Source organism: Pan paniscus, chromosome 9 (assembly GCF_029289425.2).
Source record: "Pan paniscus chromosome 9, NHGRI_mPanPan1-v2.0_pri, whole genome shotgun sequence".
In the NCBI taxonomy this organism is placed as follows: domain Eukaryota; kingdom Metazoa; phylum Chordata; class Mammalia; order Primates; family Hominidae; genus Pan; species Pan paniscus.
In genome coordinates, this window is record NC_073258.2 from 73,029,320 (window position 1) to 73,042,888 (window position 13,569).

At 45.0% G+C, this 13,569-nt stretch overlaps 2 protein-coding genes across 15 annotated transcripts in view; one reads left to right on the forward strand and one right to left on the reverse strand.

The window, feature by feature from the left end:
- The window catches only part of NUMA1 (nuclear mitotic apparatus protein 1), a 77,354-nt gene extending 76,469 nt beyond the window's left edge, over positions 1 to 885 (reverse strand). For 6 of the 10 annotated variants that reach the window (XM_055093733.2, XM_055093730.2, XM_008968657.3 and 3 more), the window contains exon 1: positions 749 to 885. The gene's annotated coding sequence lies outside the window, so the exon portion shown is untranslated. Of the gene's footprint in view, positions 1 to 610 lie in introns of all 10 variants that reach the window. The other 4 variants (XM_014346909.3, XM_055093735.2, XM_055093732.2 and 1 more) reach the window with 3 other exon arrangements.
- Positions 886 to 937: 52 nt separating this feature from the next.
- The window catches only part of LOC100967430 (leucine-rich repeat-containing protein 51), a 29,110-nt gene continuing 16,478 nt past the window's right edge, over positions 938 to 13,569 (forward strand). For 2 of the 5 annotated variants that reach the window (XM_063608657.1, XM_063608655.1), the window contains exons 1-3: positions 938 to 1,053; positions 8,573 to 8,656; positions 9,305 to 9,441. In XM_063608657.1, the coding sequence (XP_063464727.1) occupies positions 9,360 to 9,441 (82 nt within the window). In that variant the 5' untranslated portion in view covers positions 938 to 1,053; positions 8,573 to 8,656; positions 9,305 to 9,359. Of the gene's footprint in view, positions 1,177 to 4,921; positions 8,657 to 9,304; positions 9,442 to 13,569 lie in introns of those variants that run through there. The other 3 variants (XM_063608656.1, XM_008968670.4, XM_055093746.2) reach the window with 3 other exon arrangements.

The following is a 13,569-nucleotide window of genomic DNA, read 5'->3' on the forward strand; positions in this document are numbered from 1 at the left end:
TGTGAGAGTCCATGGATGAAAAACAAAAACAAACAAAAATTTAAAAAAAAAAAAAAAAAAAGACTTAACCTGTTTTGACCAAGACAACCACCCCAGGAAGTAGGTAAGGCAGGTAAGGTCACTGTTTACGTATATGAAAAGTGAGGCTCAAAATACACTGACCAGTCCAAGACAACGCGCGCCCCCACACAGCACCTTCCCCGTCCCCATTTATGCCCAACCCATAAACCCAAAGTAGAGCCAACCTCGCACTGGCTACGTAACCCAGGCCAAGCTAAACATTATAAACCTCAGGCTCCCCATCTTTAAAGTATAACAGGTGGTTAGAAGATTAAAAAGATAAACATTTGGCAGGTCATTGTGGACGGTGTAGCTCAGAAAATGCTGACTATTGCACTACCATAACTACTGCTATTGTTAACGATAAAAGGCAAAGACTTTCCAGGACCCGACCCCTCGCTTACAAGCCTTTCGGGAACTTGCCCTATATCCCCGACCCCCGTCACCTTCAGATTTAATTCCACAGACACGCCCCCAAACAGACCCTCCCCTTTAAGGCACCCCACCCCCCGGCTCCTCCCTCTCAGGCGCCTCTCCTCACAAACCTTACCCCCATAGATTCTGCCCTTTCGGAATCGGTTATGGAGGAGGCCTTCCGCTCGCAGCGGCCTCTCCAGCACCCCTTTTAGGCCTGAGCACCCGCAGGGGTGCCCAGGCCGCACGCCAAACGCGGGCCCGCGCCGGTTACCTGGCTGCGCGCTCCCGCTCTGCCTCGCGATTCTCCGGAATCGTACCTCTTCGTGGGCTCGCGCCAGCGTTGTGAGCGCACAATTAGTTTAAACTATGGCCCCGCCCCCTCGCGCTGCCCTCTGATTGGCCTCTGTCGGCGGGGCCCGCTTAAGGACCCGGGAAAAGGAAGTTTGAGGGCCACTGGGAAAGAGAAGGGGTATCACCGCTTCCGGACCCCGGCCTGGACTTGAAGGCAAAGAGAACTACATATCCCAGCGTCACTCGCGGCCTTGAAGCCCCGCCCCTGACAAACTGAAGGTCCCGGTAAGCATCGCGTCAGTACTTATGGCGCCTGCCGGGTTGTGGTGACGAAAGCAGTTGCCATGGAGTTGCTCTGAGTAACCCTGAGGCAGTGGGACGCCAAGACTGGAGAGGAAGCGACTGCGGGTGAGTCGGGCGGGAAAACAGGAAACCCGTTCTAGGGGACAAGAGATCTATGGAGAAGGGAGGGGCACTCACAGAACGACTAAGAACATTCCTGCTCGGGGATCTGAGATTTCCCCCACCGACCCTCATCACCTTTCACAGCGAACAAGACACAACACTCACATGGGACAGACTGGGCAAGGGGGAGCAGAGGGAGGGATAGGCGTTGAGATATATATCCATACAGATTTGGGGATGCTTAAGAACCACCCCCAGGGCCGGGAGCGGTGGCTCACGCCTGTAATCCCAACACTGGGAGACCAAGGCGGGCGGACCACTTAAGGCCAGGAGTTCGAGACCAGCCTGAGAAACATGGCGAACCCTGTCTCTACCAAAAACACAAAAAAATTAGCCGGGCTTGGTGGCGCGCTCCAGTGGCCCCAGCTACTAGGGAGGCTGAGGTGGAAGGATCGCTTGAGCCCGGAGATTGAAGCTGCAGTGAGCCGTGATCACGCAACTACACTCCAGCCTGGGCTATAGAGCGATACCTCCATCTCAAAACAAAACAAAACAAAACGAAACAAAACAAAACAACGAACCCCGCCCCCAACGCAAACATAAAGCTCCCAAAATCGGATGCTTCAAGTTCCAGGCATAACCTGGGAGATCAGAAACGCCCTCAGAAATGGGGTTGGTTTTCCTCTGAGGAACTGAGACCCTCTTCCAAGACATGCGGTTAGCATTAGATTGAGTAAATCGCAGTCGCTACCCTAATTCTAGAGATGTAGGAAACTTCCTGGGGCATGAAGTGCCTCATTCCTTCTTCTTCCAAGGAGTAAAACCCCTTCTCAATCTGTCCCCAGATTCCCTTTTCTCCCCACACCTTCTCCGTGGTCCGCTACTCAAAGCTCTACAGTTAGAGCTTCATTTTTTTTAGTACTCACGACAGATCTATTACATTTAGTAACCTACCCAGTGCTTTCACAGTCTCTCTTTTGATACTCTTAACAGCTCTGTGAGTCAAGGATATTTATCTTCATTTCACAGATTGGAAAACTGAAACCCAGAGAAAAGGGACTTGCCCAAGGCCACACACCAAATTAGTGACAGAGCTAGAACTAGACTCCAGTTCTCCGACTTCCAGCTAAGTTTCTTTAGCTTCAGCCTACTGCCTCTATAGCGGAAGGACTTGTTCCAAGGAACAAGTTAAACTGCCCCAGGGAAAAGGAACCTGTGTGGCCTACTTTGTATTATTTACACTTCAGCTGGAATGAATTTCAGATCCTCCCCTGAAAGTTTTAATGGGGAAAAGGAACTAGAGAGACTAAGACAATGAGACTTGAACATTTTTAACTAAACAGGAAACAGAAGGGCTAACAGCACCCATGTCTGAAGTGACCATGATTAGCTGGTTTCTAGCTGGTGACTAGCTGGCCCTGACTGGTCCACTTACTACCTTAAAGTTCTCCCAGGTTTGGTCCTATGCCCTCTTGCCACTGCACTCTATATTCTCTTCTTGGGTACCCCTCCACACCCACAACTTCATTTTCCACCTGTATGCAAATGTACACAAGTGTGTATCTCAAGCCCAGCCCTCATCTCTAAGCTCCAGATCTATATAGCCAATTGCCTCAACATCTCCTTTAGGATACCTCAAAGGCAACCCAAACTCTACATTTCTGAAATTGAAACCAATCTCTGTGTATCCCAACCTTTTCCTCCAAGCCTGGATCTCTTCCAGTGCTCCTACCTTTATCCACAATATACCCAAGCCCAAAACCTAAGAGTTAGTACCTCTTCCATTTACTTAATACCTCTTCCATTTCCCACCTATCACTAAGTCTTATCAGCTTTACTTCCTGAATATCTTTTATATAGGTCCTAGCTACCATCACATCCTTCCTGCCTTCCCTCCCAGCCATATTTGCGCACTGCAACCAGAGTGATCCTTCAAAATGCAAAGCTGATACTGTTCACTCTCTACCCCACCCCCAATTTTTTTTTTTCTTTTTGAGACAGAGTTTCGCTCTTGTTGCCCAGGCTGGAGTGCAATGGCGCAATCTCGGCTCACAGCAACCTCCACCTCCCGGTTTCAAGCAATTCTCCTGTCTCAGCCTCCCAGGTAACTGGGATTACAGGCATGCGCCACCACACCCGGCTACTTTTGTATTTTTAGTAGAGACGGGGTTTCTCCATGTTGGTCAGGCTGGTCTCGAACTCCCGACCTCAGGTGATCTGCCCACCTTGGCCTCCCAAAGTGCTGAGATTACAGGCATGAGCCGCCACGCCCAGCCAGCCCCCATTTAATATTAATACTGTGTGGTTTCCTATTGCTCCCCTCTCTCCAGCCTCCAGTCTAACCATACATATTCATCCTTCTCTCCCCTTCAGTTATATAACCTTTAAGGTCTTCAAAATTTCCAAGTACCCTTCCACCATAGAACCTTTGCATATAGCAGTCACATCTGCCTGGAATGCTCATTCCACACCACCCCCTACCCCATAAGTTAATTTGTACTTATCCTTTAGATTTCTCTCAGTCACTTCTTCAGGAATGTCTTCCTGTAGACTGTTCAGACCAGGTCAGATCCCTCAATTACAGCAACCTTATGGCCCTCTCCTTTGTAGTGTTATTTAGTTGCAATTTTTAATGTGTTTGTTAAGCACCTACTACTTGCTGGCACTATGAGATACAACTGTAAGAAAAAATATGGTTTCTGCCCTGGTGGTGTTTATGGACATACAGATAGTAAGCAGATAATTATAGTGTTATGAGTGCTACCATGGCAATCATAGCACTACAATTACAGATTTGAGGATAAAGGTAGACTTCTCAGAAAAGTTGAAACCTGATCTGAGCCCTGAAATAAGAATTAGCAAAGCAAAAGGAGGAGAGAAAAACTATATTCCAAGCAGACAGAGCTGGAAGGAGACACTGTTCCACTTAGAGGCCCAGTGGCAGGTGCAGGGAACTTATGGTGAGTAGTTGCATTTGGCTAGACTGCAGAATTGGAGTTGAGGATGAGATGGGAGTAGAGGGGGGTGGACAGGAGCCAGGTTGAATCTTGGGCCTCCTTTTGGCACCTGGGAATATAACCTCCCAGAATATATTAGATTATGTGGCAGATTTTTCTTCTTTCTTTTTTCTTTTGACAGGGTCTCGCTCTGTTGCCCAGACTGGAGTGCAGTGGCACAGTCATAGCTCACTGCAGCCTCGAACTCCTGGGCTTGAGCCATACTCCTACCTCAGCCTCCCAAGTAGCTGGGACTATAGGCGTGAGCTGCCATGCCTGGCTAAATATGTGGCAGATTTTTCATAGCAGTCTTTGATTTTTTTTCCACCATCAGTCCATCATCAGAAACTCTCGGGCCAGGCTGTTGAATCTCCTATCAGATTTATGTGATTATTCCTCAGAGCTTCCTGTGTTATGTTGCAGCTTGCCTGAGAGAGGGCAGGAATAGGCTAGCAACAAATCAAATTCCAAATGTTAGTAATTTCCCAAAACTGAAAACAGTTTTCTGTCAACTTGGGATTGGTTAAATAAATTAAGTGAATAACATTAAAGTACGATACATAGTATAAAATACTTTGCAACTATTAAAAAGGGTAATAGTCTACAACAATTTGAAAATTAAAAAATAGGTTTACAAAGGAATATTGTTTATTTAAAAATATGCATAATCTAGGCTGGGCACAGTGGCTTACACCTGTAATCCCAGCACTTTGGGAGGCCAAGGTGAGTGAATAGCTTGAGCCCAGGAGTTTGAGACCAGCCTAAGCAACATGGCAAAACCGTGTCTCTACAAAAAATACAAAAATTAGCAGGGTGTGGTGACGTGTGCCTGTAGTCCCAGCTACTCAGGAAGCTAAGGTGGTGGGATTGCCTCAGCCCAGGAGGCAGAGGTTGCAGTGAGCTGAGGTAGCACCATTGCACTCCAGCCTGCACAACAGAGCGAGACCTTGTCTCAAAAAAAGAAAAAAGAAAACCGTGTGTGTGTGTGTGTGTGTGTGTGTGTAAAACCTTATTAGCTATACATTCTAGGAGGTTATATTCCCAAACTGTTAATGGAGATTCAAACTTTGAGTTTCTATTTGATGTACTTCTTCATGTCATTTCACTTTATTCATCTATCATATTAGCTTTTACAGTTAAAAAACAAAACAGTTAAAGATACTGTCAATTTGGAAATGAGAAATTCCAGTTCCGAAACAAGGCAGGTATGCCCCTAACCCTGTCATTCATCAAGTTAGTCAGTCTGGACAGATGAAGGTGCTGGCATCTGATTACCTCCTGGTCATAAGCCAGAATAGCAGATGGGAAAGACTGACTCCAAAAACACAGCCACAGGAGTAAGCATGGCAGCATCAACACTTTGTCAGTTCTCTCCAGCAGTCAAGCTCTCTATGTGACACCTTGAAGACTCCATTAATTCCTTCATTTCTTCTTTCATTTTTCCATTGTCCATCCATTTTCATTTGTCCATCAAACCTTTAGTGAATATGGATTTTTTTTTTTTTTTTTTTTTTTGCCAGGCTCAATGCAGGGTAATGATGAGAAGGGAGAAAGAAGTCTGAGTCTTGTCCCTGTCCTCAAGCTTATAGGGAGTAAACAAAGTTGGTTATAATGAAATTAACAGAGAATACAACTGCTTCCATTTATTGAGCACCTGATGCCAGATGTACAATAGTTCTCAAGGTAGGGTTTGTCTCCATTTCACAGATGAGTAAACAAGCTGTAATAAAATTTTGTTCGAAGTACAGTGGGGGCATGCAGAAGTTAGCTATTGCCATGTAATAAACCATCCCAAAACACAGTGGCTTAAGATAATAAACATTTATTATTGCTTCTAAGTCTTAGAGTCAGCTGGAGGGTTCTTCTGCTTTGGCTGGGCTTACTCATGTGTCGGCAGTCATCTGTGGGTTGGGTGACTCTCCTGATCTTGACTGGGGGTAGGCTGACTGTGGGCTAGTCTAGGATGGCTTCAGCTGGTATCTCTGGCTCTTTCGCATGTCTCTCACCTACACATCTCATAACCCTCCAGCTGATCAGCCATGTTCTCATGGCACTGGCAAAGAGCAAGAGGGCAGGCCTCCTTTAAAGCTTCTGTTTGCTTCATGTTTATCGACATCTCATTGGCTAAAACAAGTCACATGTCTGGTCCCAGCATCAGAGTGAGATGGGACTACAATGTTATAGGCAAAAAGGGATGGATACAGGGGAGACCATGAATAGGGATCATCAAAACAATCAGCCTAACACAGGACACATTAACCAATTTTATCTGGAAAAGAAAGGCTTTATAGAAGAGGCTACACTAGAACTGAGTGTTGAAACATGAGAGAGTATTCACTAAGTGGGCAGCTGTTACTTGGAACTGGATGCAGGCTGGTTTACCACAATCAATAGAAACTCAGCAGGTCTTTCTGTGCTCATGACAGGGTTCTATTATTTGTATCTTGGCTTCATTTCTTCTGGTCAGGCACAGAGCAGCAAGCACTCAACAAATGTTTGCTGAATTGAATTGAATATCTTACTGTGAACAAGGTGTGGACTGAAACAGCTGAACCTGGGAACCAATTGTTAGAAAGAACAGCTTAGCATCAACTCTTCTGAAACAGAAATCCTCAGAATTGGCAGTTTCTCATTCATTCATCCCACAAACATTTTGAGTGCCTGTTGTAAACCTGGTTCTATGTTGGATAATGAATAAGATGCGATACTAGCTCACAGCCTGGGCTACAGCTTAAATGCAGAAAGCTAAAAATTTAACCAGCTTCTTGGGGCTCCATTTTTAATACTAATTCATTCAGAAAATGCAACAGGAGCTGGTGCTACACAAAATCAGAAGTCTTTAGGAACTGCACTGGGGTTCTCTGTTAGTCAAGAAAACTAACAGTAAAAATCTGCCCTTAAGTATTTTAAGTTAAAATCCATGTTCAGTGGTGCATAACTCTGGGGTACCAACCCAGTATTTACTTTGAGAAAAGTATCCAATCTTGCTCAAAGGTACCAAATCTGTTGTAGGTGCTGAAGTGGGATGAGCTTCTGTCTAAGCTAGGTTCCTCTAGTTCTGTAGTAGACAGCCAGGTTCCTCTATTTTTACAAAAGAATAATGTGTTCTTTGTTGTCTGCCTGTAGATTTAATATCTAAAAGATTCAAGTCTCCCTAATTGACAATCCATGCCCATGGGACCAGTTCATAACAGAATTAAGCTGTGAAGTGACTCAATCTGGCACCTCCCCAAAGCTCAGCTGGCACTGCTATTTTTTCAGAACAAGACATTCATTTTCCTCTAAACCTACTAAACTTGATCCATGTATATGTTAAATTGCCAAAAAAGGAATTTACGTGAACTGTATTAGGCTTAAACTGAATTATAAGATATCAGGTCCTTGGTTTTTAACAGAAATTCTTTTTTTTTTTTTTTTTTTTTTCCGAGACAGGGTCTACAGGGTCTTGCTCTGTTGCCCAGGCTGGAGTGCAGTGGCACAATTATAGCTCACTGCAACCTCCAACTTCTAGGCTCAAGCAATCCAACTGCCTCAGCCTCCCGAGTAATAAATTCCATTTTAAAGTTGTTTGCCAATTTCATTGTCTCTGCAAACTAATTTATCCTTTTAATCCAATGATGAGAACTGCAATCCCAAGGTTTCTCTTTTTGCTTTGGCTGCCAGGAATTTCAGAGCTAAATGTAGGCTTAGATTCTTAAAGTGCCTGGCACATCTCTCTCTTCCTGTAATCTAGTTTCTGATCTTTCTCTTCCATTTTTAACTTTCTAATCTGCACTGTCCAGTATGGTAGCCACTAGTCACGTACATTTGACAGGTAGGCTAGTCCAAATTGGGATGTGCTGTAAGTGTAAAATATCTCAGTAAGTTTTAATATTGATTACATATTGAATGACTTTTTGATATATTGGGTAAAATAAAGTTATTAAAATTAATTTCACCACTTCATTTTACTTATTTTGGCTACTAGAAAATTTTAAATTATATATATGGCTTGCATTTGTGACATTATATTTCTAGTGGATGGCACTATTCTGCAAATCATCTGTTTTATGACTGTGTTATTATTGTAAACCTGAAATCCTTTTGGAAAGCAGGTGAAGTAATACAAATAATAATACAAAGGTGGCAGCAGTGGATGGAATGAGAAAGGGGAGGTCGACTGGGACAAGTTCTTGTCCTTATCCTTGTCAATTTGTCTTTTGCTTGTGTGATTCACATACAAACCCCTTGGTAAAGTGTGTTGTCAGCTCTCTTCATCCCAGGTGAGTAGTATTCTCATGGCTCTCCCTTGTCTCCAGAAAAACCTCAGCTTTACTTTAGCTAACAAATTGGAAACGATCTGATAAGACAATTCACACCACATTGCAAGTGACTGATAACAACATTGTGTTCATCCCTGTCAGGGAGTATTTCCATTTTAACCGGAAACAATCCCTGAACCCACAGGAATGAATCCCTAATGGTGGAGTTTCAGCCATCAGTGACAGGTGAGTGAGAGGTAGACTCTGGTTTTGTGTGTGTGTATGTTTATATGTGTATGGCTACATTCAGGATAGGGCTGAAAGTAGGGTCTTTGGATGGAAAGGTAATGGGGCTGGCAGAGAAGCCAAGCGGAGAAGGTGGCAAATCCCCAGCTGGGCCAGACTGAGAGGGGTGGTGAGACACCAACCAGATGCGGTGCAGGCCCTCAAGGATTTGTTAAGCAATAGAATAGCCCGGTTGATGTCACCAGAGGGTGGGTATCAAGACAGTCTCCACAGTAACTACTGTAGAGTAACAGAAAAGGTCTCAGAGTAGGATTCAGGAGATTATGACTGCAGTCTACAACTGACTCATTGGCTTAACTCTGGGCAAGTCCTTTTAACCCTTGGGTTTCAGTTTCTTCATCTGGCATTGTCCAGACAAAGAAATGGGTGTTCAACTCTCAAATGAGTTCTAAGAGATGTGAAGGTGCTCTGAGAAGTAGAAAGTGCTCTATACAAGCAAGGATGCAAGGAAGAGTGATTTCATATCTTAACATGGAAATACAGCCAGGCAGGCCTAGAGTAGTAGAGGACAGAAAGCAGGGATGGAGGACTATGGGGAAACCTGAAAGCCGGTGTACTTGAAACACCGGTCTTTCTCTGTCCTCCCAGGCTGAACCCAGACTCCCAGGGCACCTGCTTGCACCTTTGAATGATGGCCTGAACTATGAACAAACGGGACTATATGAACACTTCGGTACAGGAGCCCCCTCTTGACTACTCCTTCAGAAGCATCCACGTCATTCAAGGTCAGCCCCCAGAGCACAGTACTCCACTCACTAAGGCAGCAGGCCCAGTGTGGTCCCTAGGGAGAAACCATAATCTACTTAAAAGCCTAAAGAGATTCTTCCCATATGCTTGCAGATGTGTTGTTACTGTCTTTTGGAGGGTAGGGGAGAGTGAGAGGTTTTCTTCTGTCTTTTTGTTTGTTTTGTTTTTGCCCCGACACAGCCCCAGGAGATCCTAAGAACAGGTGCCCCTGTTTGTTTTTTTTAAGCAGCAAATCTGAAAGGAAACAGGGGGCTATCACAGTAGTTGATCATCTTTAAAAGAAGCCAGGCTACAGCAGGAAAGTCAAGTGGAAGAAAACTGGGAAGCCAGTCTATCAGCCAATAGTTTTATTCTCCTGTTTTTACCTGAAGAGAGGAGGAAAACACAGGCTCCTGTGGAGTCCCAGCAAGTAGGCAAAACCTTTCTCCTCTGTCTGCAGACACAAGCCTATTCTGACTGGCCAAACATGAGGGGTCTTATCAACAAACTGGCATATTTCCAGTTTAAATACTTACTGACAAATTTCTTACACTCATTCCAGCCAAATCCAAGTTTATTCCATCATCACCTACACTTATTGCAGGTTCCAACACTGTCCACACTCGCTCCCATTTTGCCATTCAATGTCTTTGTAAATGGGTAGCTAGTCCCTTCAGGAGGGAAAATAGGGAGGCTGTCAAGCCATGTCATATTCCCAATGAGTCATCCGTTCTTCCTAGGGAAGTTCTGCCATCCCTGGCTTTTGTTATCTGGTCTTTCATTAAAGCATCAGCCCATCTGTCCTCACAGAATACACGTTAACATCCACTATCTCAGAACTATTATTTGGCTTTAGTCTTCTCTCAGGCAACTGGTAGCCACTGCCTTTAAGCTCGGGAAGCTGGCAAATAGCACCAGTCTTAGATTGGGTTTAGGGTCTACTTGGGTTATCATCAGCCACAGTGGTAACTCACGTTTGTTCTCTCATGAGCACACAGCCACCTGCTGTGATCTTTATTGTGCACTGCATCACTTCTGATGTAATCCATGTTTCACAAGGGGTTTTAGCTGCAATAGTAACTATCTCTAAGACAGGTGCAATGACAGAGGTGGGAAGGAAGTATACCTCCTACCTATCATGGGAATTTCTAACTCTGATGGAGGAGGTGTAGCTCTGCCCTCTATGGAGTCCTCAGAATTGGGAGAGAGACAAGCAGTACCAAGGGTAACTCTACATCACAAAACGTAATTGGTACAGATGGCCCATCCTTCATTCAACCGTTCAATATTTACTGAGCACTTACTAAAAGCATTTATATATGTGTGTGTGTGTGTGTGTGTGTCATATGTATATGCCAGGTATTGTGCTCCTTGCTAGGTATGTGAGGCACATCAAAGGCCCAAAAGGTCAGAGTCCCTTCAGATTCCCCAGAGCTTCTGAAACACTTATTTACAGCTGGGGTTAAGGGATACAATAGAGTTTGGGGATACAATAGAGTTTGGGGGTACTTGGCACACTATTTGGTGAATGAATAAATATTACAGAATCTGAAACGGCAGTGCCTTTGGAAGGCATCTAATCTGTGCTACCACCAACCCAGTTCCTCTAACTTTTCACAAACCTAGAGTGTTAAGGAAGTCCCCCACCATATACACCTACCAACCCCTTCCAGTTGGTGGTTGAGGGATGACACAGGGAAGTTCAATCAAACTAACTTGTATTCTGACACATGGCAAGAGCTACATGGCAGCCTTTCAGAGAGAGGAAAACAGGAACATAGTTTCCCAGATCTTCCTGGAGCTAAATGCTCCCCAGTTCTCAAAGCATTGATATTTGTGGTCCAGCTTCCAGACCTGCTTTGGCCTACTCTGAACAAGGAACTTTACAGATTCTTAGGCAGTGTAGTGCATTGGTGGAATCTGAGAGGAGCAGCAACCTGTGGCAGCCTGGATATACCACTCCATCCTTGATAAGAGCAGCTCCAGCCAGCATCAAGTTTTAGGCAACTCCGTCCCACCAGTGATTCCCTCTGAGCTTGGCCTCCACCCCATGCTTGGTGGCATTCCCCAAGCTGCTACCTTATCACATGGGGCACTAGTTCATGTGGGGTTATTTTGACCTTAATTTTGATTCATCTGTGTCATTCTGTTTCAGGGTTCTCAGGAGGTGTGGGGAGGGAAGCAGGATTAGGAATTCATGAGCTGGGGTACGCCGTTCTAGTACCCTCCTGCAACCCCAGGCCCCAACTGTGGGTCCTGCTCACTCTAGGATTAAGGCAGAGAGCCATCTGGTGGATGTTGCCTGACCTGCATCTGAGGAGGAGGAGAGGTGGGGGTGGAAGGGCACCTTCTGCTCTCTCTTCTGCTCTCTCTTCCAGTAGAGAGCAGAAGAGAGTGAAGAAAGCTGGCTAGCTTCTGCAAATACTAAATACTTCCTTCCCCAGGGGTGAACTAGGGAACCAAAGGCTTAGCAGCAATGGGAAAAATACAGTCACCTCAGCCAGACCTGGCATCTGGTTCTGACTCTACGACTTTGAACTTGGGCAAGGCCCATCCTCTTTCTGGACCTCATTTTGAAAAAGTGGGAGTGAGGCTTTGGGGTGTTCCATACACCTGGGTTCTAACATAATCCTATTCCCTATTCTCTCTCCTCCTCAGCCAAACTTTCTGAGGATGTTGTTTATGCTAACTGCTTATATCCATTCACTCTTTTTTTGGTAGAGACGGGGTTTCATGATGTTGCCCAGGCTGGTCTCAAACGCCTAGGCTCAAGCAATCCTCCTGTCTTGGCCTCCCAAAGTGCTGGGATTACAGGCATGAAACCAGCCTCCATTCACTCTTGAACTCACTCACTTCAGTCTGGCTTCTGCCCCCAGGCCCTTGCCATTCCACTGAAGCAGCCCTTACCAAGGTTACCAGGGACTTCTAAGTTGCCAAAATTACTTTTCAGTCCTTACCTCCCTGGAACTTACTACTATAAACTATTTACTCCCTGAACATCTTTAAACTGTCCTCTCCTGATTTTCCCTGATCATTTAACTTCTCTAATGGATTCTTCTTCCTCCCTGACCTTCCTCCCTACCCTCACTCTCCCTGAGGAATCTCATCTCTTTCCCTAACTTGTATGCCTTCTATGCTAATGATTCTCAAGTCTGTGTCTCCTGAGCTTCCGACCTTCATCTCCAACTGCCTACTTGGCTTCTCCACCTTTTTGTACAGGAACCTCAAATACACCAAAGCTAAGCCTGAACTCATCACATTCCCAATGCTGTTTCTTCTCCTGTAATTCCTTACCAGTTAATACAACTGGCAACCACCCTTTAATATTCTTCTACCTTTACATCCAGTCAACCAAATTATGTTGATTGTAGGGCCCTCTCATGCCTTGCTTGGATGATTCAAACAGCCAAATTGGTCATTTGGTCCAACTCACTCCCTAAAATCCATATTCCACACTGACACTTCAGAGTGATCTTTCTGAAATAAAAGATTTGAATCATTTGCTTTAAACACTCCAGTGCCTTCCCATTACACACAGGGTAAAGCCCAAGATCCTTAGCCTGACATTTGAGACTTTTGACTGGATTCCTGCCTCCTTTTTCTCTCTGTCCCCCTTGTGCAGTGCGTGCAAGCACTTGTGCAGGCACACAAACCCGCCCCAGACTCCCTGGCTGTTCTGTACCTCTATACCTTTCTTCATGCTGTTCCCTGCCTTTTTACCCTTCTTTGCCTGATAAACATCCCCTAATCCATGGAGATTCAGCTCAGGCTTCACCTTCCCTGGGAAACTTCCCTGAGCTCCCATACTGGGTCAATAGCCTCTCTTCTGTGCTGCTACAACTATTATATAGCACTTATCACACCATATTGCCAGCTTGCTCCCATCTTGCCCATATAAGCTCCTCCAAGGCACAAATGTCTGCTCTCTGCCCTATTATTCATACAAAGTCTGGAACAGACTGTCTCTCATTTTGTTTATCACTGTATATCCAGTACCTGGCATACTGTAGGTACTCAACATTAATGGAAAGAGAGACAGGATATCAAAGTGTATTCCATTGAAGTGAATTCTATAGGCTTTACCAGTAGTTAATTCAGGATTTTGTGCTATCATCTACTCAGCTCAA